The 22,707-nt window shown below is 43.9% G+C and overlaps 2 protein-coding genes across 14 annotated transcripts in view; one reads left to right on the top strand and one right to left on the bottom strand.

Moving 5' to 3' along the window:
* The window catches only part of TDP1 (tyrosyl-DNA phosphodiesterase 1), a 61,657-nt gene extending 45,663 nt beyond the window's left edge, over nt 1–15,994 (bottom strand). For 2 of the 5 annotated variants that reach the window (XR_004956310.1, XM_036239182.1), the window contains exons 1-6: nt 15,738–15,991; nt 13,027–13,595; nt 9,559–9,602; nt 8,362–8,417; nt 4,822–4,918; nt 2,438–2,472 (exon numbers count right to left, since the gene is read on the bottom strand). Coding sequence is in view for 4 of the 5 variants with exons in the window: in XM_036239182.1 (XP_036095075.1) it covers nt 2,438–2,472; nt 4,822–4,918; nt 8,362–8,417; nt 9,559–9,602; nt 13,027–13,585 (791 nt within the window). In the remaining variant the exon portion in view is untranslated. The other 3 variants (XM_036239185.1, XM_016154356.2, XM_036239184.1) reach the window with 3 other exon arrangements.
* Nucleotides 15,995–17,128: 1,134 nt separating this feature from the next.
* The window catches only part of EFCAB11 (EF-hand calcium binding domain 11), a 302,187-nt gene continuing 296,608 nt past the window's right edge, over nt 17,129–22,707 (top strand). For 4 of the 9 annotated variants that reach the window (XM_016154380.2, XM_016154371.2, XM_036238449.1 and 1 more), the window contains exons 1-3: nt 17,132–17,329; nt 17,888–17,983; nt 21,182–21,227. In XM_016154380.2, the coding sequence (XP_016009866.1) occupies nt 17,255–17,329; nt 17,888–17,983; nt 21,182–21,227 (217 nt within the window). In that variant the 5' untranslated portion in view covers nt 17,132–17,254. Of the gene's footprint in view, nt 17,330–17,887; nt 17,984–21,181; nt 21,228–22,707 lie in introns of all 9 variants that reach the window. The other 5 variants (XM_036238447.1, XM_036238448.1, XM_016154369.2 and 2 more) reach the window with 3 other exon arrangements.

The raw sequence follows: 22,707 nt of genomic DNA, 5'->3' as shown, positions 1-22,707 counted from the left end.
ACGATAATGTGACTACTATCTGGATAGGACAGGGTTAGCGTTAAAAGCTTTGGAAAAGAATGTAAGAACAGAGAATAAGATTTAGCTCTTGCCAAAATGAGAATTTAACCCAAGCTGGCAAACAGTAAATTAACGCAAAGCTGGAGAAATGACAGCTGTTGACTCAATCTTGTTTCCATTTATGACATGTGCGCCTTGAAATCTGGGCAAATTTATATACACAGTTACCAAATTAGCAGCTGATTGTAATTAAGAATAAGCCAGTTATGAATTCATGATACGAGTTTTACAAATATTTCCATTAATCAAGGCATCAATTATCGGGAAAATCCCGCACTAATGCCAGTGAATCCTATCAAACAGAACTGCAAACTAATCTATGGGGTGTCATATTAATCCTTTCACAGACGAGATGGCATGTGCCAATAAGGTCACAATAAAAAATGGATACAAAAGGTAAGAAATGGGGTCTCCCTTGAAGAATGACGACCCTACGCACTATCTGTTGAGCTGTGGGGTCAGCAAAAGGGACACTTCCCGAATGTGAAGCTATTTCTGTGTAGGGGGAAGGAAAAGCAACGTCTCCAGGGCACCCAGGAGCCAGTGTGTTTGTGTATTTGTGTGTCTGTGTATTTGTGTGTGTGTGTGTGTGTGTGTGTGTGTGTGTGTGTGTTGGGGGGAGGGTAGATGGGTGTGGAGATGGACCAAAGGAAACAGTGAGTCCATTTCAGCAGTAAGGAAAACAAAAATAAAACGAGTTAAAATAAATGGGTTCTAGTACTATTTCTAACACCGTCCTGAGCAAAACGGCATGCCTACTGGAGGTCTCTGGTCTACGAGATGAAAAGGAAGGACCGAATAATTTTTTGAAAAGCATTAAAAAAAGGATAGCCCCTCTAGGCTCCATCGAGCACCATGGTGTTAGATCCTGGCCAGGCCCAGCATGCTCGGTCCCTCCCAGGACAAAGGGGACAGGCTGTTGTACTTGCTAGCGCATTAAGTGCAGGGTGGCTTTGCCCATGAAATGACGGCCGGCACGGGACGTGTGGCCAGCACAGGAACCCGGCACCGGCGGTCTATGCCCAGAGCCCAAATGAAAGACAGGACTTCTGGATGTATTTCAGGATCGGTAAGGTATTTACGCTAGGGTTCCAGCTATGGGTGGGGGGCGAGGGTCCACCTGGGGTTACCCTACACTGGCGGAAGGCCTACCCATGACAGGCTGACCAGTGCCACCCATCAGTGTCTCCTGTGACGCAGCTAGGGGCACCCTGAGATGCTGAGCTGCCTTATTCAATGCCATTGTGTATCCTCTGCCAAAATTAGCATCCGGCGAGTTCGGTGCTATGTACAAAACAATTCATTTATATCGCAGCCAGCTGCTTGAGTTCACTCTCAACCATCAATGAACTCTATTTTGTCCCCTATGAGACTAAAGCTACCAATTAAGGATGGCTGGTAAACTCGGGAGCATCTAAGACTAGGTAATATAGATTTGATGGGCATCCTTTTACAAATGGTTCAATTCTTTCTGCTCCAGTTCCTTTTAAAAGCAGATTGACAAAATATAGTTTTAAGTGTTCAATGAGAAAGAAGAATGTATGCCCTGAGTTTAGGTCACAGTAATATCAGAAAAACACCAGTCACAGCTAGACTCAGGAGAACCCCCCCCCACCCCCAGATCCCTTTTTGCCCTACAGATACCCGAGGGAACATGCCAGCTACCCATTCCCACTGCTCGCCTAGAAGAAAAATGAGGCTTTGGCATATTCTTTTCACAAATCCTTTCTAGAGGAAATTCGATTTATAAAAATAATGAAATGTGGAGAGGCCCATCATCCCTTTTCTCATTTATAGAACAAATTACGTAAAAGGGCTCAGCAAAAATGTCTGTAAAACTAACCAAAAATGGGAGTCAAGTTGACAATCAGGTGTGATGTGTCAAGCAGGAAGCAGTAGGAAGGTTCTTCCTGTCTGATGTTTGCAGTGTCTCAGAAAATTATTCTACAAGAAATGTCTTAGCTGTCTTATCAGGGACAGGCATCAGCCTCTCAGGCTGACGACTTTTTGTAAAATAGTTTTTCCTTCAATCACAGCATGGAGCTGACCTAACAGTATTCTATTTGATGCAATTCAGAATCTTATTTAAAAAAAAAAAAAAAATCATGCGACGGTCTTCAAAGTTGTGGAATCCATGGCCACGTGGCTAACACACACCGTCATCCATACCCATGGCCCACACAACCAGTCTATTCTCCTGTAGAGAACGTGCCACACAGAAAGCAGAAACTGCATCACAGACTCACACTTTCATGTTGAAAGCCAGATCCCAGGACTCTGTCTTAGGCTACTGGAAAGCAACTCTGCTTCCTCTCCTTCCTTACTGATAGCTTTCCTCCCCAGAGAAATCCTCCCCCCTTTCATAAAAATTGCTTACGTGTGGTGTGTTCCAAATGCAATATCCAGCTTTGCCTAGGATGAAAAAGAAGTCAAGTCACTCACTCAAACAAACAAACAAACAAATAAAAAAAAAATAAAAAGTAATATCCCTACCTATTGGAAATTAGAAAAGATTCAGGTCATCTTGTTTTGTTTTGTTTTCACTGCTTTTACTGCCCTCTAGTGGACAAGCCCTTGATTGACAATCAAGTTTTTATAATAGCGTCCAGGGAGGCTCATTTTTTAAAAAACTTACCCCACATGATTCAATATATACTGCATTTTTAATTAGAGTAATTTAATTTTTAATTAGAGTAATTAGAAGCAGAGAGGCCTAATTTCTTTAGTTGTCAAAAGAACTAATAAAAACAAATGACACTCTATGCAAAATTATAAAATGAGATATTTGGCCTATACTGAAAATATATTTTTCCAATATATTGCTGCCGGGCAGTAATGGGCAAATTGGAACACACAGGTGAGCATGATACAGGCCCTGCCATGGGGATGCTCACAGACAGGGGGCACGGTTCACTGTCCTCTTATACTCAGTGTTGGAGGAGGCTGCAGACCGGCCTGCATTTGTGTGGTCTGGGCACAGAAGAGAGAGCAGGAAACTGTATTTCATGTCTTTAAAATTACAAAATTAGAATGAAGACTGCCATTCTGTAAATTAATATTTAGCCTAGAAAAAGCAATAATCAAGAGACCTGGCTTTTGAGTTTAGTTTTGATTTAAGTTGTATGCTTTGGGGCATGTCTAAGCACAAAAACAAGGATGATAATAACTTCGACAGATAATATTTAATGGGTGTTTTTTGGGGGGTGAGAGCACCAAATCCCTTGCACAACCCTATAAAGAACAGTATTAGCAATCCACTTTAAAGATGAAAAAATTTGGCCTAAGGATGTTAAGTGATGAGCCCGAAATGACACACCTAGGATGCAGAGGGTTGGCAGTCTGGACCTTGAGCAGCAGAAGGCCTCAAGCTCTGGCCTCCGGCTCCGTATGTGCAAAATGGGAGGAGTGCCAGCATCCACTGATTCCCTGACTGACGTCAAAGTCAAGAATTCATCTAACAGACAAGATGTAAAGGTATTTCAATAGGTCAAGATGGGCCACGCATCTCCTGTACTTCAGACTAGAGATAGGAGCTTCTGAACAGCTCTGTGCACCAGGTCTGGAGGACAGCGGCTCCTTTCGCCCTCTGCTGGCGGACCTGGGGCATGCTACCAGGCACATCACCATCTCCCTTACAGGTAGTTAGTATTTGAAAGACGATTTCTATTGATGCAGCCACTGGTTTTCCAGACTCCTATGTTGTTTTATTTTCTGCTCACTTTTGGTCTGGTGAGAGCTAGCCAACGGGAGTTCAACCTCTTCTATTTTTTAGTAACTAAAACAAAGCAATGGGATCTTTGGCGACGGCTAAGCGAAGGCGTGTCTGTGTAGAAGGCCAGCCACAAACAGGTTGGGAAAAAAAATGCTTTCAAACTGCAACTATATAAAGTGCAGCGGTTAAATCACGGCGCTGAAACCCAGGTTTTGAGAGGCACGCTGACTAACCGGAGGAGGACCAGAGGCTGGAAAAAGATAGGAGATCCATGTTACATCAGACACGACTGAAGAAAGTGGGAAACCTAAGGGAGATGACTTCAAATATAAGAACCACTGGTACGTGCAGGGAGAATTATTCTATGTGGGGAAAATCAGGACCAAATGCGTGGGAGTTACAAAGAGGAAGACTGTGATGGCTAATTTTATATGTCTACTTGGCTAGACCACAGTATCCAGATATTTGGTTAGATGTTGTACTAAAGGTATTTTTTTTAGATGAGATTAACATTTACATGAGTAGGCTTTGAGTAAAGCAGACTACCCTCCAGGATGTAGGTGGGCCTTGTCTGATCAGTTGAAGGCCTAAAGAGAATAAACACTGACTTCTTCAAGGAACAGGAAATGCAATCTACAGACTGACTGTGGTCTCAACATGCAATATCAACTCGCTCCCAGGTCTCCAGCCTGCTGGCCCATCCTGTGGATTTTGGATTGCCAGCAGCCCCCACAACCACGTGAACCAATTCTTTGCATGCACACGCGCACGCGCGCGCGCACACACACACACACACACCATTGGTTGTTTCTCCAAGGAACCCTAACACAGAGATTTCAGGTCAACATAAAGAATAATCTTTCTAACCATAGGGCTACTCACAAATAGGATGGGCTGTCTCAGGAAGCATCTGAGCCAAGGCTAGACAAATACGTGTTGGGGATGCTAGAGAGAGGATTCCTGCACTAGGCAAGTGGATAGACTAAACGTCCAAATTCCCTTCCATCCCTCAGACCAAACATGATCTCAAATGACAATAAGCAGCTTACCTGGCAAAGGGAAATGTTTTTATAAGGCTTTGCCTCGGCGTGTAAGTGAGCCTTGGCTTCTCGTTTATCACCATGCACAAGCAGGATTGGTTTCTTCCTGAAAAAGATCAGAAGTATTCCATAAAGCTGGACTCCTGCCTAGTGAAGGAATGCTCGCTTCCTCATCACCCGACATGTGCTTCGGGCCTTCGTGGTGCCTGAGTACAGGGCTAACATGTAGCAGTGATCAGTTGATCTTCATTTACTAACCAGTTACATTTACAATGGCGCCGTGTGGCCCAATCCTAAAGCTCTACTGCGACCCAGAGGGGTTGTGACTCAAGAAAGACCTTGAGTAATGAATTTTCTTCTTTGGTCCCAAAGGGCACAGTTAGCTATGTGTTAATATGTCTGAATTCAGACAGATTAAAAGATTTACAATTACTATTACATAGCATGTTGCTCTGTTCTTTCCTTTGGACCAAGCGAGCAATGGATTACCTTACTAGGCCTGTGTTCACCAAGCTCCTACTGTGTGCCAGGTACTGCACCAGACTCCTCAGGTCACAAGCATGAACTCTGGCCCATGGCACAATGCGGACTCATTAATAAGTAAGGTTATAATTCAGTGATACAGAGTCCAATGTACATTGAAAATACTGTTTTTAATTCCTAAAAGATATCATAAAAAGACTCTAAGAATAGATTTAAAAGGCTGTTAAGGGAATCATGATCTTCTTCAGTTAATTCAAAGCAAGATAATCCTTAGAAATCAATAAACCTTCACAGGTGTTCCCAACAAAACAAAAATTGGATTTTTCTCCAAAGAACAATTGAGATGAACAAATGTAGCCACTGCCACATTTATCAATCATGGTGCAGAATGATTCTCTAGCATGCATGAAGGGACGACACTCGACTCACAAAGAAACATTATAGAAAATGCACTTCTGGTACAAATACCTAGCTACCTAATGCCCAAGAGTTTTATTCTAATATTGTAGGTCAAAGAAAACTAAGAAACGTGCATTCGTAACTTTTTTCTATTTGGAAACTTACTGTTTCACATCTAGAAAACCGGTACAGAGAATAATGTAAGAGACACTCGAGCATCTATCACCTGCAAACAATTAGCATTGGCAGATCGTCAGGACTTCTTAAACAATAAAAGATGAAACATTACTGACAGAAGTGAAGTCTGCATTAATTTTTTCAAATTTATTGGTTCTGTCAACTACCACAAAAAGGCAGTGGGTGATGGTTCATTTTATGGGTCACCTCGACTGGGCCAAGGGGCATCCCGATAAAAACATGACTTCTGCGTGTGTCTGCCTGTGAGAGCGGCTTCCGGTTGAGACCAGCATCTGAACTGGCAGACACAGCAAAGCAGACAGCCCTCCCCGAGGTGGGTGGGTGTCCAACTGCGGACAGCCTCGGTGGAGCACAAAGTGAAGAGACGATTTGTTCTCCTCCTGCTTGAGCCAATTATCCGTCATGAAGAGACATTTACAGGTCTCTCCTGCTGGTTCTGTTTCTCTGGAGAACCCTACTACAGGGCAGCCGCTGAATGACGTAAGAAGGTACAAACCCTTTCGATCTGAGTTTTTCTCTACACAAGTTCTTGATGTTACCTCGACATTTGTCATTCCTCTCCTTCCAGTGCTCCTGCTGGCATTTCCAAGGTGCAGTCAACAATGAGTGGGTGTTGGGAAGGGCAGGACTCTCCTGTCCCTTGGTGACAATTACTGATGGTCCAGCGGGTACCGAGCTAGTTTGCTGGGGCTGCATCACAAAGTACCACAAACCAGGTGGCTTAGGTAACAGGAATTTTTGTCCCGTGGGTCTGGAAGCACGAAGCCTGAGACCAAGGCGTCAGCAGGGCTGGCTCCTTCTGGGACGTGTTCCGGGCCTCTCCCCCAGCTCCTGGGAGCCTCGGTGGTCCCCTGACTAGCAGATGGTGTTCTCCCTGTGTCTTCACGCTGCATGCATCTGTGTCCAAATTTCCCCTTCTGATAAGGATACCAGTCGTAATAGATTAAGACCCACCCTCACGACCTCATTTAAACTTGATTATCTTTGTAAAAAACCTGTCTCCAAATAAGGCCACAGTCCGAGGTACTGGGGGTTGGAACGCCAACTGACCCTCTTTCAGGGCGAGACGATTCAACCCAAGACAGATACGGAGGGAACTGCAGTCTGTACTATGGCAACACTTGAAAGGCGCGACAATTTGATTTCAAGGTCTTTGAGAAGCAAAGTGATGAAAAACAGTAGTGCCAATGCCACTCGCAGGGATGCTTATGGCCAGAAGGAGCCTGTGGCAGAGACTGAGCGTTGCCTCCCAATAGGCATTCTCCTTTCTCCCTAACAAAGCCCAGATCTTACGCAGGACAAGGAGTGTTCAGCTAAGACTCCATCTGCATCCTCTTTCAGAGCTGGTTAACGTGATATAACTTGAGTTCCATCCAGTGAAATACAAGCAGGTGTTGAATAGGACGTCCAGGACAGCCACTCGGTGAGGCCTTGGCCCTTCTGTCCTTCTCCCCTTTTCTCCTTCCTGCCACCTAGAAGACAGACCAGTGATCTGGAGCTCTCGGTGCCATGCTGGACTGCTGGGTGGCTCTGAAGACTAAAGTCGCACACCAGGAAGTGAGACAGAAAGATAAAAGGGTTGGGGAAGTCATTGAGAATCTAGACCGTGAATGTCTACCGCCTCGTCTTCTTAAGCTGGAGAACTCTTTTTCTTTCTTGTTTAAGCTACCGTTATTTTGGGTTTTCTGTCACACGCAGCTAAAACGAATCCTACGTGTCACGGGTCAAGTACAGGCCCCTGAGTGGCCAAAGCTACCTGGGAAATTTCAACAGCATTTTTATCTACTAGTCTCCACAATTTGCGCCCTCAACGCACTGAGGACTTTGAGGATGCTGACAATCCTTTTTCTTGCGTGTGCACTCCTCCATCTTACTTGTCGTTGTGGATTCTGCCGTGTAGATGAAACCGGGAAGTGTGGCACATCACTGTGTGATGCTATCTATTTGGTCTATATTGTCTGAGCCCAGGCCGAGGAGCTGCAGAAGACTGAAAATCCATCCCCTCCATCACCTGGATAAGGGAGGTCCTATGAGCCTTTGTCATAACTCCTAAACTACGGGAAAAATCATTTAAGAGATTCTCGGAACAGCACTGATGTGCTCAGTGAAGCGTGGCCTGCTGGCCATGTGTTGGCATGCTCACAGGCCTAGAGAGCAGGTGGCAGTGACCTTTTCCTCTATATTAACACTGGACATAACAAAGTTCTCTTATTTGGGTTAGAATTTGTCCTTATCTACCTCTGCACGGAGCAATGGAGGAAAGTGCTAAAATCTGTTTAGAGAATGCATATGATTAGATAGGTCACAAAAATGCTGTTTTAACTGAACGATTTCCAGTATAACTTAATGACTTCAATGGTTTTAAAAGACATTTGAAAAAGATGGATGGCGGTTGCCTGAGAAGCACTAATCTTGGGTTTTAAAGCCCCATTACAGTTATGGAGCCATCTATCATCCTGTAGAACTCACCTGAACTCTGGTGGGTACTGTTTTATGAGCCAGTCCACGTCAAAGCAGTAGTTAAACTGGATGGGGGAAAGAAAAGAAACTAAGTCATGAGTGATTTAGTGAAGCAGTCAGTCTATAAGAACTACTTGGTTATTAAAATTGAAAAAAACTCTAAACAATGATGAACTACAATTTTATTTATAAACCTGGACAGCTAGGCTACTAGACTTATAACCAAACCTAAAATATCTCTCAAAGGGCACATTTGGTTCAAGGAATCTCAATCCATGGAGGAATGCATGTAAAAACAGGCTCTAAGACAATTATCTCTGCAGCATTTATTTCTGAGGGCTCTCTGATTAATTTAAATTAAAAAAAAATTATAAATTTATTTCTTTCTCCCTAGGTGATTATAAAAAGGACTTTTAGAAAAGAATATTTCCTTCCAGCCTAACTTATGAACTACCTTTATAACTGGACATCTGAGACTGGACATTCCCTAGGTTTACAACGATTACATCCTGACTCCACATCCTGTACTGGACTTAACCATGGGGCTCCCTCCCATCGACCTCCTCCTGGTCACAGTGACTCAATCTCGCTAAGAGAACATACACAAATTCGCCCCACCTTCCATCTGGAGACCAGAATTCCTGAGACCAAGTGGGAGGTGAAAGGCACAGGAAGCTGTGCTTTCTTCGGAGAAGTGACCTTTTTTTCTACCTGCTCGAAAGCCTGGAGCCCTGGACCGTAATGTGATTTATCAACACAAAGACACCAGCTTCGTCAGGCAAAAGCAATCAAACACGCTCAAGTATCCCTAACTTGTATGCATTTTGCACAAAACATTTTACTTTTCTAAATCAAATCAAACTTGACTTGGCCTTCATCGCTCCACACACACCTCCGCAGGGGGTTGCACCAGAGCCCAGGAGCTGATCAACTGTCCCAAAAAGAAGTCCCTCAGGCTGTAATTTCCAAGTGACTTCTTAGCCAGTCTTTGCAGCCTAATCCAGAGCCAAGATCCCCACCGACAGAGACATCCAGGTTCCATGCCGAGAGCTGTGGATCCTACAACTGCGGCTGTGGCCTGCGCCATCTTAGGGACCTGCACAGGACTGAGACACAGGTCCCCAACACTCACATTTCCTTATGGAGTTGTTTAACTATTTGCCCCCGTTCATCCAAAACAAAAACAAAAAACAACTGGAAACTCACCTGTGCTGAAGATACAAGGGTCCCAAACAGAGGAGATAAAATATCTGAGAAGACAAAACATGTAAAGTTCATATTTTGACAAAAATTCTCAATAATCACAACTGACGTGTTAGTCATTGATGATCAATTTTTGGCTTAGAAAACAGTGAACCGAGAAGTCACTGCAAAGCTAGATTTTAATGTTCCATAAAATTCAAGAAAAAATTTCTTGAATTGTGCTATTTAATATTATGTATTCTTTAATAAAATATAAGGTAAAATTAAAACCTACAACTTTGGTACTGGATGACTTGCTCAATTTTAGAAACTGCCAATAAGGACAATGATATGTGTTCTTTCCCGATCTAATCTATCTCCTTCAAGTCTTCATTCAGGTCCCCCTCGAGAAAACCTCCCCTCCAGGGACTGGCAGGAGGGTCTCTTCCGAAGTCTGGGAGCACTTGCTTCCTGTGCAGGAGGCAGAGGCACCCACAGCTCTAAGCTCTCATTTCTGGCATTCAAGGTCATCTCTAGGGAAGACCCATCTCACCCGCATTCAAGCTTGACTTCAGATGGGTCAGAAAGCTCATAAAGTTCACCGTGACAGGAAGTGCTCGGTGCTTGTCATCACCAAGGATTCTAACAACTGCACTGGAACAGGACTTCTGCGGTGCCAGGCACTATTCTTGGCACTTCCCATGTGTTAACTCTTCCCTCCCCCCGCCACAGCCATCTTCTGAGGCGGGGTCTGTCATTCCCATTTGGCCGATGAGGAGTCTCTGCCTAGGAGGCTGCCCGTGACCACATAGCCAAGAAGCGACAGTATCAGGAATGTGAACCCAGGCCAAGTGGCTCCAGCACTTCCGCTTTTAACCACCAAACTGTCTAGGGGGGAAGGGGGTTCAAATGGGCGTCTTCCTTTATTTGGTCCATATTTACTGTGTGCCTCCTTCTTCCAGACATGAGCTAGTTGCCTGGGTACAAAGACTTCTTTCTTTGTTATTTTTTATTTTTGGGGGGTACAAAGATTTTCAAAGAACAAAGTAGACCTCTTAATGAAGCTCCTATCTTTACAGGGAGTTGCATCATCAAAAAATAAATTGCAATATATTCCTGCACAGTGTCTTCTATTTTGCCATCAATGGCCACTCTTTTGACCTTTCTAAATTTTACCCATCTTTCTTGGCCCATGTGAAGTCCCTTCTCCTCTGAGATCTTCTAAACAACCTACAATTTTGTAGATACCGTATGTACCGCTCCGTATGTTGGAAGGGTACATCAAACAGTTAAGATCATGGATTCTGATGCCAAATGCTGAGATTCGAACTCCAGCTCTATCGTTTACCAGCTCTGTGACTTGGGTAGTCTATTTAACGTCTCTAAACTGCAGATCTGTCACCTATGAAAGGACAACTGTAATATCTACTCATAAGGTGGTTGTGAGGATTAAAGCTTACACACACACACACATGCACACACACTACCTTAATGTTATCACACGTTCCTCAATATCTTGGTGCTAATAGCCAGATTCTATCATTTTATTGCATACAACAAAGCCTTGCATCGTTCTCTAATGATTTCCTGTGTCTCTCTTTCATAACTCAAACAACAAAAACACTGAGTTCTAATATTTCTTCCAAGTATCTAGACAAGGGATTCTCAAAATGAAAAAGAACCTGAAGAATCTAACTCCTATTGTATAGAATTAAATATACCAATATTTAATATCAAATATTTATATATCACACAGAAGATATAATATACAATTACATATTTGATACGTAATTAAAACACTACTGATAGGTAACATAATCTATTTTTGAGTGTGGACCAGAAAAAAAGGTAATCTGAAATAAGAATGTTTATTTTGTTATATCTGCCATGTGAATATACTGTGTTGATCGCTTCATGTACTTCCTCCCTTTTTTCTGAACCTCCGCCCCCTCCAGTTTAAAGGTGAAGAACGCTGGGGCCTTTGTTAATCATCCACCCAGCACGTGAATGGTGAGACCAGAATTCAAACCCCGTGTCGTGGCTCCTACAGCACCTGCCATTCTCTCTTGGAGGAAAACTTCCTCTCTTCGCCCAGTACTTCTGACACCACGTGCTTGGGGGTTTTCCACAGACTTAGTCTCCAGTTCTCTGGGTGTCTACGATTTCATTCAGTTCTGACACCATCCGCCTGGAGTTAGCATCGGATCCCACAGGTTTGGCCCCACTAGCCTGTTCCACCTCAGACGTCAGTCACAGGTCCAGATCTCCTACGCTTTGATTGTGAAGCTATAACTTGGGGGTTCCCACGATCCCCTCCTCAGGTTTGATAATTTGCTAGGAAGTCTCACAGAATGCAGGAAAGGACTTTACTTACCAGATGACTGGTGTACTTAAAAAGGACACAACTCAGAACCAGCCAGATGGAAGAGATGCACAGGGCAAGGTGTGGAGGGAGGGGCGTGGAGCTTCCGCACCCTCTTCAGGTGCACCCTCCCAGCCCCTCCCCGGGTTCACCAACCTACCAACCTGGACGCTCTCCACATCCCTCCAGTTAGGTTTTTTTTTTTTTTTTTTTTAAAGGAAGCTTCATTACATAGGCATGAATGATTAAATCTTGGCCACTGGTGGTTAATGCAACCTCCAGCCCCTTTCCTCTCCTAGGGTATGGGGAGTGAGGCTTAGAGTTAGTTCCAACTTTAATCAGGAAATTGGTTCCCCTGACAACCTGCCCCCCATGCTTAGGGGGCTTTGAAAACTCATCTCATTAACATAAACCCGTGCATGAAAGGGGTTTGTTATGAATATCAAAAGATACTCCTTTGACTTTTATTACTTTAGAGCTGATTTTGAAGCCTGGGACAAAAACCAAATATAACCAGGGATGAAGACCAAATATACTATCACAATGTCAGATACCCCTGCAGAATGACCAAAGCCACCCAAAGGCCATCTTCGGGCTCAGACTGAAACATCTGTTTGTACTCTGGAATTCTTTTTTTTGTTTTGCTTCTTCAATAAGAACCAAAGCCAGGCTTCGAAGTAGCAGTTCTCAAACTTGATAGGGCACTGGCACCCCCTAAGAGGGTTGTTAAAACAGACTGCAGGGCCTTGCTCCCTGATTTAACAAATCTGGGTAGAGCCCAAGAATGTGCATTTTTAACAAGTTTTAGGTGATGCTGCCTGATCCGGAGACCAAAGAGAACTGCTGCTATCGGGTATTCGCTGCCTCGTTAATAAAGTGTTATCGAGTTTAATCCTTAACATAAAAGTTAAACAAGTCTAAATATTGCACTAAGTGGTCCCACTGGTTGATCTGTGGGGCTGTGAGAAACGCCCTCCGATTCCCTGACCTAAGTAAACAGTTCGCTGTCAAACTCACGCATTTGCCTCGTCAAAATGGTATTTTTTCTTTTCCTGAGAATTTAAGACCATGAAGAAGGGTCATTCCAGGCTACCCTCCTGGTCTCACCGAGGGACTCTGGCACAACTTACCCTTGATGTGGAGGGCGCCAGAATTATACTTTGGCTTAATTCCTGAGACTCTAGTGAGGTAAAATTGGAAGGGATTCCCTTTATCCAGCATGTCCCAAATGTCCTGGCCTTCCCCTGACGTCTCGTACTCCTCTTCCTCCTCGCTGAGCCCGCAGCAGGCGGGATTTCCTGCTCCCTGGGCGGCATCGTCTCTGGGAGAGGAGGTGCTTTTCTCCTCCTTGACAGCCACTTCCTCAGCCGGCATCTGCTGCGTCTGTGGCGGCAGCTCATCATCACTGCTGGAGAGATACCAACCTAGGTCTTCCTGGGAGCCACTCTTCTGCCTTTTGGGAGGTGACACTTCGGAAACTGCATCTGTGTTGCTGAATTTCACAGGTGACATCTTCCTCCGGTGGGCGGCTTTCCGAGCCTCGGAACAGGTGTACCTTGGCTCACACGCTACTCCCTGCCCAGCATGGGCGACAAGAGAAGTCGATGGCTTGTCCGGTTTGGGCTTTTCCTCCTCACTCTCGTCACTACTGGATATCGTCCACCTCCCGTAACCGCCTTCCTGAGACATTATATTTCTTCTGGGAACAAAAGATAGAAATATAATTATTTCCCACGCCCACAGTTGCCACTGGCAAACCAACTCCACTGCTCTCCAATTTCTTGTCATGTGACTGTCCGCAACACATAGAGGGCACCTGACGCCTACCAGATGCAGAACCAAGTAACCAACAACAGCTGCTTTGCAGGTGGTTCAGAAGTGTGTTACCAGAATCTGCTACAAAAATGTGGCAAATAAAAGTGACAGCAAAAATCCCAGTCATCTTCGCCTCCTCTTCCTTAGTCTTTCAATCTTAATGCCTCGAGAAAGGAGGTTGAGCAAAAAGTCCAAAACAAAACAAAAATGTTCAGTCTTGGTCCTGAAGCTTCCAGTAGGTGCTTGAGCTGAAAACAATTTAAGGAATTTCAAGTAGCTCTGACTATGTTCGACATCTTAGGGTCCAATTGGAATTTACAGATCTATCCCTTACCAAAGCATGGGAGCCTGAAGGACTTCAGCGATTACTTCTTACTTCCCCAAAGATAAGCCGACGAAGTCCTTGATAGTGTCAAATGGTCGATTCTGGATCTACATTATCTAGAAATACTTCAATGAGGACCCAACTAACTTAACAATTATCTTATTGGTCTGGTCCTAAAGCTAACTACTTACTAAAACCTACAAAGACCTCGTACTGAAGCAAAACATTTTTCTAAACCGCATAGTCTAATTTCCACTTTCTTGATTTCAGAAGAGGAAAATAGATGCCAAAGAAGATGAAAATCTAAAGAAATTCTCCCATCAAATGCTACCTTGGAATATTAGAGCTTTTAGCAAGGACTTAAAAAAAAATCTGTGGATGCAAATGAGCACTTCCCTTAAAGCTGCCAGCTCTTCCTCTGTCCCCACCATACCACATCCGCCTGGGGCAATTCCTTTACATTCCCACTGCTCTTTTTATAGAGCTTGAGACCATCAGTAGGGCACAGTAGTCAGGCTTCTCAGCTGAAACCGGTTGTGGCCAGTAGTGGGCAAACATGAGTCCCAATTTCAAATCTAGTCATTACCAGGGGGTAAATGTACACATGGGTAGGTTACTTAATTGCTGAAGGCTGTTTCCTCCTCTGTAACAGAGTATCATACCCCCGCCCCCCAACCCCGGTTCATTCATTAGACAAGTACTCATTGAGCAGCTACTATGTGCCAAGCCCTATAAATAAAGAGTTACTATAGAAAAAGTTTGTGCCCTGGAAGAGTTTATATTTCAGGGAGAAACAGATTAACACAAAATAAACCCCCTTCCCGCCCCCCACCCCGCCCCGAAAAAAAAGCCAAGATGTCTTTAGACATTTCTCACATTTCACAAGTATGAGACACAATAATAGGATGCCCTTACTTTGGAACTCTCTCTGACTAAATCACATTTAAGGAAGACCTGGAGGATGAAAAAGAGCCAGCCAGGAAAAAGCAGGGAGGGGGCAGTATTCCAAGTAGAGGGAACCCAACCTGCAAAGCCCAGGAAGTGAAAACGAGGCTGTGATAACTATCAGAGCAGACGGAAAAGACTAAAGAGGTGGGGAGGAGTAAGGCGTGTTAAAGACACTGGCTTTTATTTTAAGGACAATGAGGTCCCATTAAAGGGCTTTAATAAGCCGGGGGTACGTTGACCCGATTTACTCCTTTTTAAAATATTATGCTCCCTACAACTGTGTGGAGAACGGTTTGGAGGTAGACATAAGTCGAAGCGAGGAGGCTTCTGCAGGGACGCGGGGAGCTGTTGAAGGCGGTGGGGGTGGAGGGAAGCGAGTAGATTCGGGTGTGCTGAGGAAGTGCGGACACCTGCTAATTTTTCTGTGCGCTTACCTCACGCCAGGCACAATTTGAAGGGCTTTACCGGGTATAAACTCGTTTCGCTTTCACAAGTCTTCGACTCTTCCCATTTACCGGGAAACAGCACAGAAAGGTTAAGTGCCTGGCATGGGGTAGACGTTCACGTGCGCTCGCTATCACTCGTAACAACCGAGACCACCCACCTGCTTAGTGGAGCAGCCGGAATGAGAACCCGAGCAGGAGAGCTCCTTACACCCCACTCCCGGCAGGACTCTGGTCTCTGCAGCGCCTGAGGCTTGCGCCTAAAACGTACTATTACTGGAGAAAGCCGAGGCCCAGGAGGGGACCCTACCCAGTGTCTTTACGAGATGCACCGCTTCCCTGGGGATCCGCCTCCAGCTCCGCCCAACACTCACGACTTCGCCGGACCTTAGCGGCCGGTGCACCGCGACCCGGCCAGAGGGAGCACGATCGCGGGTCGGGACCCCGCCGCCGTCGAGCATGAACCTGAGGCTCCCCAAATCCGCAGCCGTCAGGGACGAGACCCCTCTACGACCACCCGCGCCTGCGCGAAGTTCAAAGTGTCCGGGCTGCGGCGCGCACCTCTAGGCCCTGCCCCTTCCTTTTCCGGGACGCCCGCCCTTGGGTCCTAAAGACCACCATATGGAGAGGGGCTGGGGCGGGGCTTTCTCACGATCGAGGTGGCGGGAAGACCTGGCGCCTCTGGTTCTCTGTTCATCTCCTGACCACTTCTACAGAGAGAGAGGGAAAAGAAGTGTTACTTCACTTCTCCCTCAATTAGTTAGCAAAACTCATCCCATTTACAGGGATTCTCATAAGCAGCTGCACCGCCGCGGCTCGAGGCTGGTGGGAGGTTTAGAAGCAGAGTTCAGCTGAAGTTCGAGGCAGAGATCTCGAGGGCTGAGTGAGATCTGTGTCCTGAGAAAAGCGGGCTGACCTGGAGCGCACACTAAAACCTGCTGTGAAATAAAAGGTTAACAAACGGACTCGACCTCAAATGCCTGTTTCTTATTTCAAACAGGTCTTGGTGCCTGCGTGTGTGTGTGTTTTTCATCTTACAGACTTGCCAGAAGAAAGGGAATCTAAGAAAAACTCCTTTGCAAAATGAAACCCTCTCCTCCATATTCTTTGCCTTTAATAAAGATGTTTGCTATGGAATTTGGGCTCAGTGCTGTTTATACTACTTATTCCGAGTTTCTTTCACCAGAGGATTGAATGAAATAACTTCCTGTAAATGTCCAAAGGGCTCGCTTGATTGGTTTCGTGAACGTCCGCTTTGTGCCAGGCATCGTGCTAGGTGCTGGAGTTTCCGAGAGGACAAAACATCTCCGAGGTCTCGATCCCAATGACTTGCTGATCTGCACGCGAATCCTGGACTTGGCTTGTTTTGTTTGGTTCGTTTTATGTTTTGTTCATACTCTTGCGTCTTCTATAATAGCACAGTGCTGTGGATCAAAATCCTCAAAAGTAATTTATTGCAAGGTGTGGGGGAAGAAAATGAAAGGAACCGCGCGGGACACATTGGAGCAAGACCTAGGTGAGCTGGATTCCGAGCAGCGCGTTAGCGGTTAACAGGACTAGACGGGGCGGAGCCAGTGCAGGGGGCGGGTCTGGAAGTCTCTCCACCATAGGCTGCTCCGGGGAAACGGTAGTGGAGCCTCTGGCCAATAGAACTGCGGAATCAACGCCAGTGGCTCGCAGGCCATCCAATGGGATGAGACATTGGAGGTGGCTGACCAGGTTTATTTATCAGAGGCGCGGTTAACGTGGCCGGTGGTCTGCAGCGCGTCAGTGTCTGGCTGTAGAGGTCGCGGATTCTGCTGTACTGACTCGGTTGTGGCGGTCGCGATGTTTTTCTCCCAGGCCAGCGCCCAGCCGCGGACGTGGGAAGCCAGCCCCTCAGAACGCAAGAAGTTGGCAGAAGTAGGTGTCCCGAGGGCTGAGTCTCGGACTTTAACTTGACCCGGGGCTCTCACTTTGATCACCCCGCTTGGGTTTTACTCAGCCTCGTTGCAAAGACAAGGACTGGACTGTCCTTGCAAAGTGTCATGATTAATGACAGCCTAGGGCTGCAAGGCTTCTGGCTCCCTGTCCAGAGTTCTGGCTTCTTCTAAATTCCTTCCCCACTGCAGCAGCGTTTACTAACTAATCTGCATCTCTCCTCCCTCCTTTCAAAGTCAGCCCCTTTGCCTCACCTTCCTAATTCTAGAACCGAATTTTTGATAGATTAACCCAATGGTTTAAAGGAATCAACTTGCATCAGTTTAGCGATTAAGTCTTTGAAACTTCTGAGGGGTAAATTTTAGCCCATCATTAACATTTCTTGAGAATTTAAAGTAGGATAAGGAAACTCCATTTTCGAGCCCTACAGCTGGGCTGAATTTTAGATTTCTGAGGTTCAAATTAAATATAACCTAGTAATAAAAATAATGGAACAGACAGTTTTTAAATCTTAACTAAAGGTACTTTAATTTTCCTCAGGTATTCAAAGCATGTGATGAAGACAACAAAGGCTATCTAAGCAGAGAGGACTTTAAAGTAGCTGTTGTAATGCTGTTTGGGTACAAGCCCTCCAAGGTAGAGCTTTCTTTATGTATTTGGGGATGGGGCAGACAATACAGGGATCCTAGTGGTGAATGGATCCTAGATATTTATAAAGTTAATCTCTGCCTTATAAACAATTTCAGAGATGTGTCCAGTGCTGAATATTATCTTAAAAACCCAAATGAGGGATGAATTAGAAAGCTATCTCACTAGAGCCCAAGACGCCTATCTCACCACCAGGCTGCTAATAATTAAAATAAATATGAGATGCTAGAGAAGTGTCAAGAGGAAGGGCTGGATGGGGAGTGTTAGTAGTAGGAGGAATTCACAGGAGTGACATGCAAGTTTTTTTTTTTTAAATTTAAAAAATGTTTTGCTTCATTTAAATTATAAAAGTAAACATTTACATATTCAAAAAATTCAAACAATGCAGAAAGGCATAAAATTGAATATAAACTCCTCTCCCTCTCTACCAGAGCATAAAAGCATAGACCACCACCACCACCACTTTTTAAAAAACAGTCATATAGTATTCTCATTATCCAGTTCCTGTTATTGGTCATTTAGAGTCCCTTATTTTTCATTCCTACAAACATTGGTGCAATGAACATCCTTTTGTACCTATATCTATGTTTGTGGATGTATCTGTGGAATTCCTAAAAGTACAATTCCTAGGTACATTTGAAATTTTGTTGGATATTGCTCTCCAGAAAACGTTGCACTAATGCACTAATAATGAGAGTTGAGCTGAGCTTCAAGGGACGTACTTTAGTAGGATAAGTGTCCTTTTCTCTCCCTCCTTGTGCTACTCCCCTTGTCTGTTATGTCACATTATAGGAATGGATCCCTCTTCTTAAGCTCCTAAACTGGAATTAATCAAAGATCTTGTCCAGGTTTAAGAAATTCAACTGTAGTCATCGAGCAGAGGGAGCATTCAGGGATTTGCCTGGAATGCCTTCCCTCATGCCCTCGTTAGACCAAATGGCTTGGCAATCACTTTGGCTCATTGTTGCATGTGAGTGGGCTCTCGCTGTCAGATTGTAAGCTCAGCAAAGCCAGGGATCACATGATGTTTCACTTCTCCATCCTTCATTATGCTTAAATGCATCACAACCTCACTGTTAACATGGTCTGTTGACATAAGTAGGTCCCATGAACACCCCAGGTGGGTTCGGAGTGGTTCAACTAAACTATTAGGGGATGTTGGTTACTGAGAGGCCCTTTACGGAGCTCAGATAATTAGGCAGGACTGGCTCCCAGAAAGCTCCCAGCAGCTTTCCTGTTAACATGCAGTCATTTCAGCTGGAATGCCAAAGCAAGTCAGCTGAGCAGACTCAGCCTTTGAAGCACTGCCTTTAACCTGGGTTCTGCTAGGAAGATAACTGGTCTCCCACCTTTGTCACCCTTGAGTCTACTAAGTTGGTTTTAATTTTAAATGTAAGTAATTTAATGATAGGTACAGTGATGTGGTAACTTATGTACATATACTCCATGAAATTTAATAGATTTTTACTTTTATTTTCATACCTGGTTGAGGTTTGGGATTTTATTTTTAATCCAATGAAATGTTTATTGACTGCAGATCATTAAACTGTAAAGGGCTAGTACAGGAAATCACCTATACACTTATCAATCATTTGTACAATGATTTTTTATTAAGTAAATAACACTTAATGTGTACCCTGCGTGAAATTTAACAGATTTTTACTTTTATATTAGGTTGAGGTTTGGGGTTTTACTTTTGAGTTTTGCTTTTGAGCAATTGAAATATTTACTGAATGCAGGTCATGAAGCAATAAAGCACTTATATAATAAACCACTTATACACTTATGCCATTGCTTACACAATTAAATTTATTAAGTAAGTGTTCCTATTTAATAAAAAGAACCCTTGGCTGGTTGTTAGATATAAAAGTGAGTAAAACATAGACCCTATTTTGAAGCAGTTTACAATTTAGCGTAGAGAGACTTATAAAACTTTGTGATGTGTACTAAGAGAAGAACAGAAAGAACAGAAAGTGAGTGTGACAAGGAGAAGGATCTGAGTCCAGTGGTAACTGTAATAGGAGTCCAGGCATTATTTAGACTAGAGGAGCTGACCCCTCTGACAGGAAAAGTCTGGGCGCACTTTATGGTGGTGGAAGTTACTCCACGGGGCTCGATTGGATGTGGTGTGCGTTCGAGGGTGCTGTGACACCAAGGAATAAAATGCAAGGGTAGGTTTGAGGAGGCCGTGAGCATTCCAAGTGCATTCGCTTGTTAAATACTGTGCGGGTGTCAAGGTTATGGTGGTAAAGATCTCTCAGATCGGGCTGCCTCTCTTAGACACAGAAATCTGAAATTGGGTGGAGAGGTGGAGGCTGGAGATAGATGTGGGACTCCTCCAGTGCCCCAAAAGGGCACTGGATGGAGAGTGTGAAGGGCAGTAGCCTGAGGGTAGAGCACTGAGGAGAACCAGCATTTAAGGGACAGCCGGGGCTCCGTGAAGAAGATGTAGTAGGGGCCATCTTGGGGAGGCAAGAGGAACCAGGAAAGTGCTGGGCATGGAGTCCAACGTGGAGAAGCTATGTCTAATCCTGCCAAGGACTAATCTGGTTCTAATTCCTTAATGTTTATCCTCCCCTTGTAACAATGTGAGAAATGCTTGTATTTTAATATTTAGTGAAGGCAGGTCCCCAAGCTTCATATACAGTCTGTTCTCAAATATATTTAAAATATATGGGGGGCGGGGGGAGCTAGACAGGCCAAAATATTAACAATGGTTTTCATTGGATGGTTGGTTTAAAATTTTTTCTTCTTTATAACTTTTTATATTTTTTGTTTTCTACATCATGTTACTTTTACAACCAGAAAAAAACAAAAATGAAAACAAAAAACCAAAAAACCGTAGAGCCCATTTCTGTATTTGTCTAAAATGGAAAGGTTACCTTTTAGGTTATACTATGTATGTAAGAGCCAAGTCGATTTTATAGGCTTAAACTGTTTTGGTCAATGAAGTAAAGTTTTAGGGGTCATTAGAGTCTGTAGCAGATTAGCATCTGGTGTCTAATAGATATTGATGAAAGCATAAAGTGAGTATTACAGCTGTCTTGTGACATTACTTGTCTGCTGGACTCAACAAAGTTGGTTTCTTATAAAATATATCACTTCCCCACACCCCAGGAATTAAGAACTTGCTCTGTGAAAGCATTTGATGAAATTACATGTCCTATTATTGTTTCTTCTTTCTAGATAGAAGCTGATTCGGTGATGTCTTCATTAAATCCAGACGCTTCCGGTAATTAATAGTTAATACTAATTTTTAGTACCTTTATTTAGACATTCATAAAACTAAATTTAAAAGCAAATATAGAAACTGTAAAGCATTGTGTTTAAGTACATTTTTATTTTGTTCCATTTCAAAGAGAGTAGTTTTCATTCTTTTGATTAATTCGTGTATTCATAAGTATCATACATGTTTATTGTAGGCAAATTTTAAACCATTGAAAAACATAAAGAAAAAATGTTGCTTATAATTTCAACACTCAATGGATGATTTGGGTTTTCTGACTTGAGCAGCCGAATGGATGAAAGTAACACTTACTGAAATGGGAAGACTGGCAGAGAAGATTTGGGGTTGGAAGAGACCAAGAGTTCAATTTCGAATATATTAAATTTGAGAAGGTTCAGCCACTGGGTTGTATGAATATGGAATTCAGAAGAAAGCGCTGGGCTGAGGAAATAAATCTGGGCGTCATCAGCATATAGATGGTTTTGAAGCCTCGAGAATGGATGAGACCACCTAGTGAGACAGTGGACGAAGAACTTAGGAATGATAACCTTTAGAAGGCAGGTAGAGGATGAGGAATGGAAAAGGAGACTTCCAGAGAGGCAGAAGGGCGGGAGGGAAAACCTCTGTCAAAAACCAAGTGTCTTTGACAGAAAGAAAGCCGAGAGGTGGATAGTTCAAGAAAGAGGGTGTGGTCACCACAATTGCCTGTGCTGCAGAGAAGGAGCATGAGAACTGAATAGGATCCATTGGCGCTGGCAACCGGGGTGTGTGGCGACTGTAGCAAGAGAAACTTCAGTGTGTGGTGATGGCAAAGCCGTGCCGGAGGGGGCTGAAGACAGTCGGAAAGTGAGAAGGTGCGACCGTGTGAGTAGATAAGTCTCAGTAGGTCTACGACAGTGCTTTGTTTTGTTTTGTTTTGGAATATGGTGATATCTGTAAGCTTGGAATGACCTAGTGAAGCAGGAAAAGGAAGATGAGAGAGAAAGAGGGAAATACCTGTTGTTTGAGAAGATAGGGTCCAGAGCATGTTGGTGTGGCTTTTTAAAAATTACATTTTAAAGAAATAATTAAAAATAGTCTAGAAAATAGCTGTATCCCTTTACCCAGATTCACTTATTGTTAAAATTTTACCCCATTTGCCTTCTCATTTGCACTTTCTACCACCACGCCTTCCTCTCGCTGCTCTGTACATAACCGCAGCACACTTAGCAACTTCATAAATTTATACTGAGACCATCCTTTAATTTCCCATCTATATCATAACAATATCCTTAGCAGCATCTTTCCTTGTTTATTACAGAAATTTTTCTTTGGTGTCATGTGTCTTTAGCTTCCTTTAATCTGGAATATTGCGGTAGATTTTTTTTTTTTTTTGTGCTTTCTTGTAACATTGATATTTTTGAAGAAATAGCCCCCCTTCACTGTTTTGTTTTGTTTTTTAAGAACAGTCTTTATGTTTGCCTGATTTCCTCCGTAACTCGGTTGA

Source organism: Rousettus aegyptiacus, unplaced genomic scaffold (assembly GCF_014176215.1).
Source record: "Rousettus aegyptiacus isolate mRouAeg1 unplaced genomic scaffold, mRouAeg1.p scaffold_m13_p_3, whole genome shotgun sequence".
Classification (NCBI taxonomy): domain Eukaryota; kingdom Metazoa; phylum Chordata; class Mammalia; order Chiroptera; family Pteropodidae; genus Rousettus; species Rousettus aegyptiacus.
Note: the sequence above shows the minus strand (reverse complement) of the source record. Positions and strands in the feature narration are given on the sequence as shown.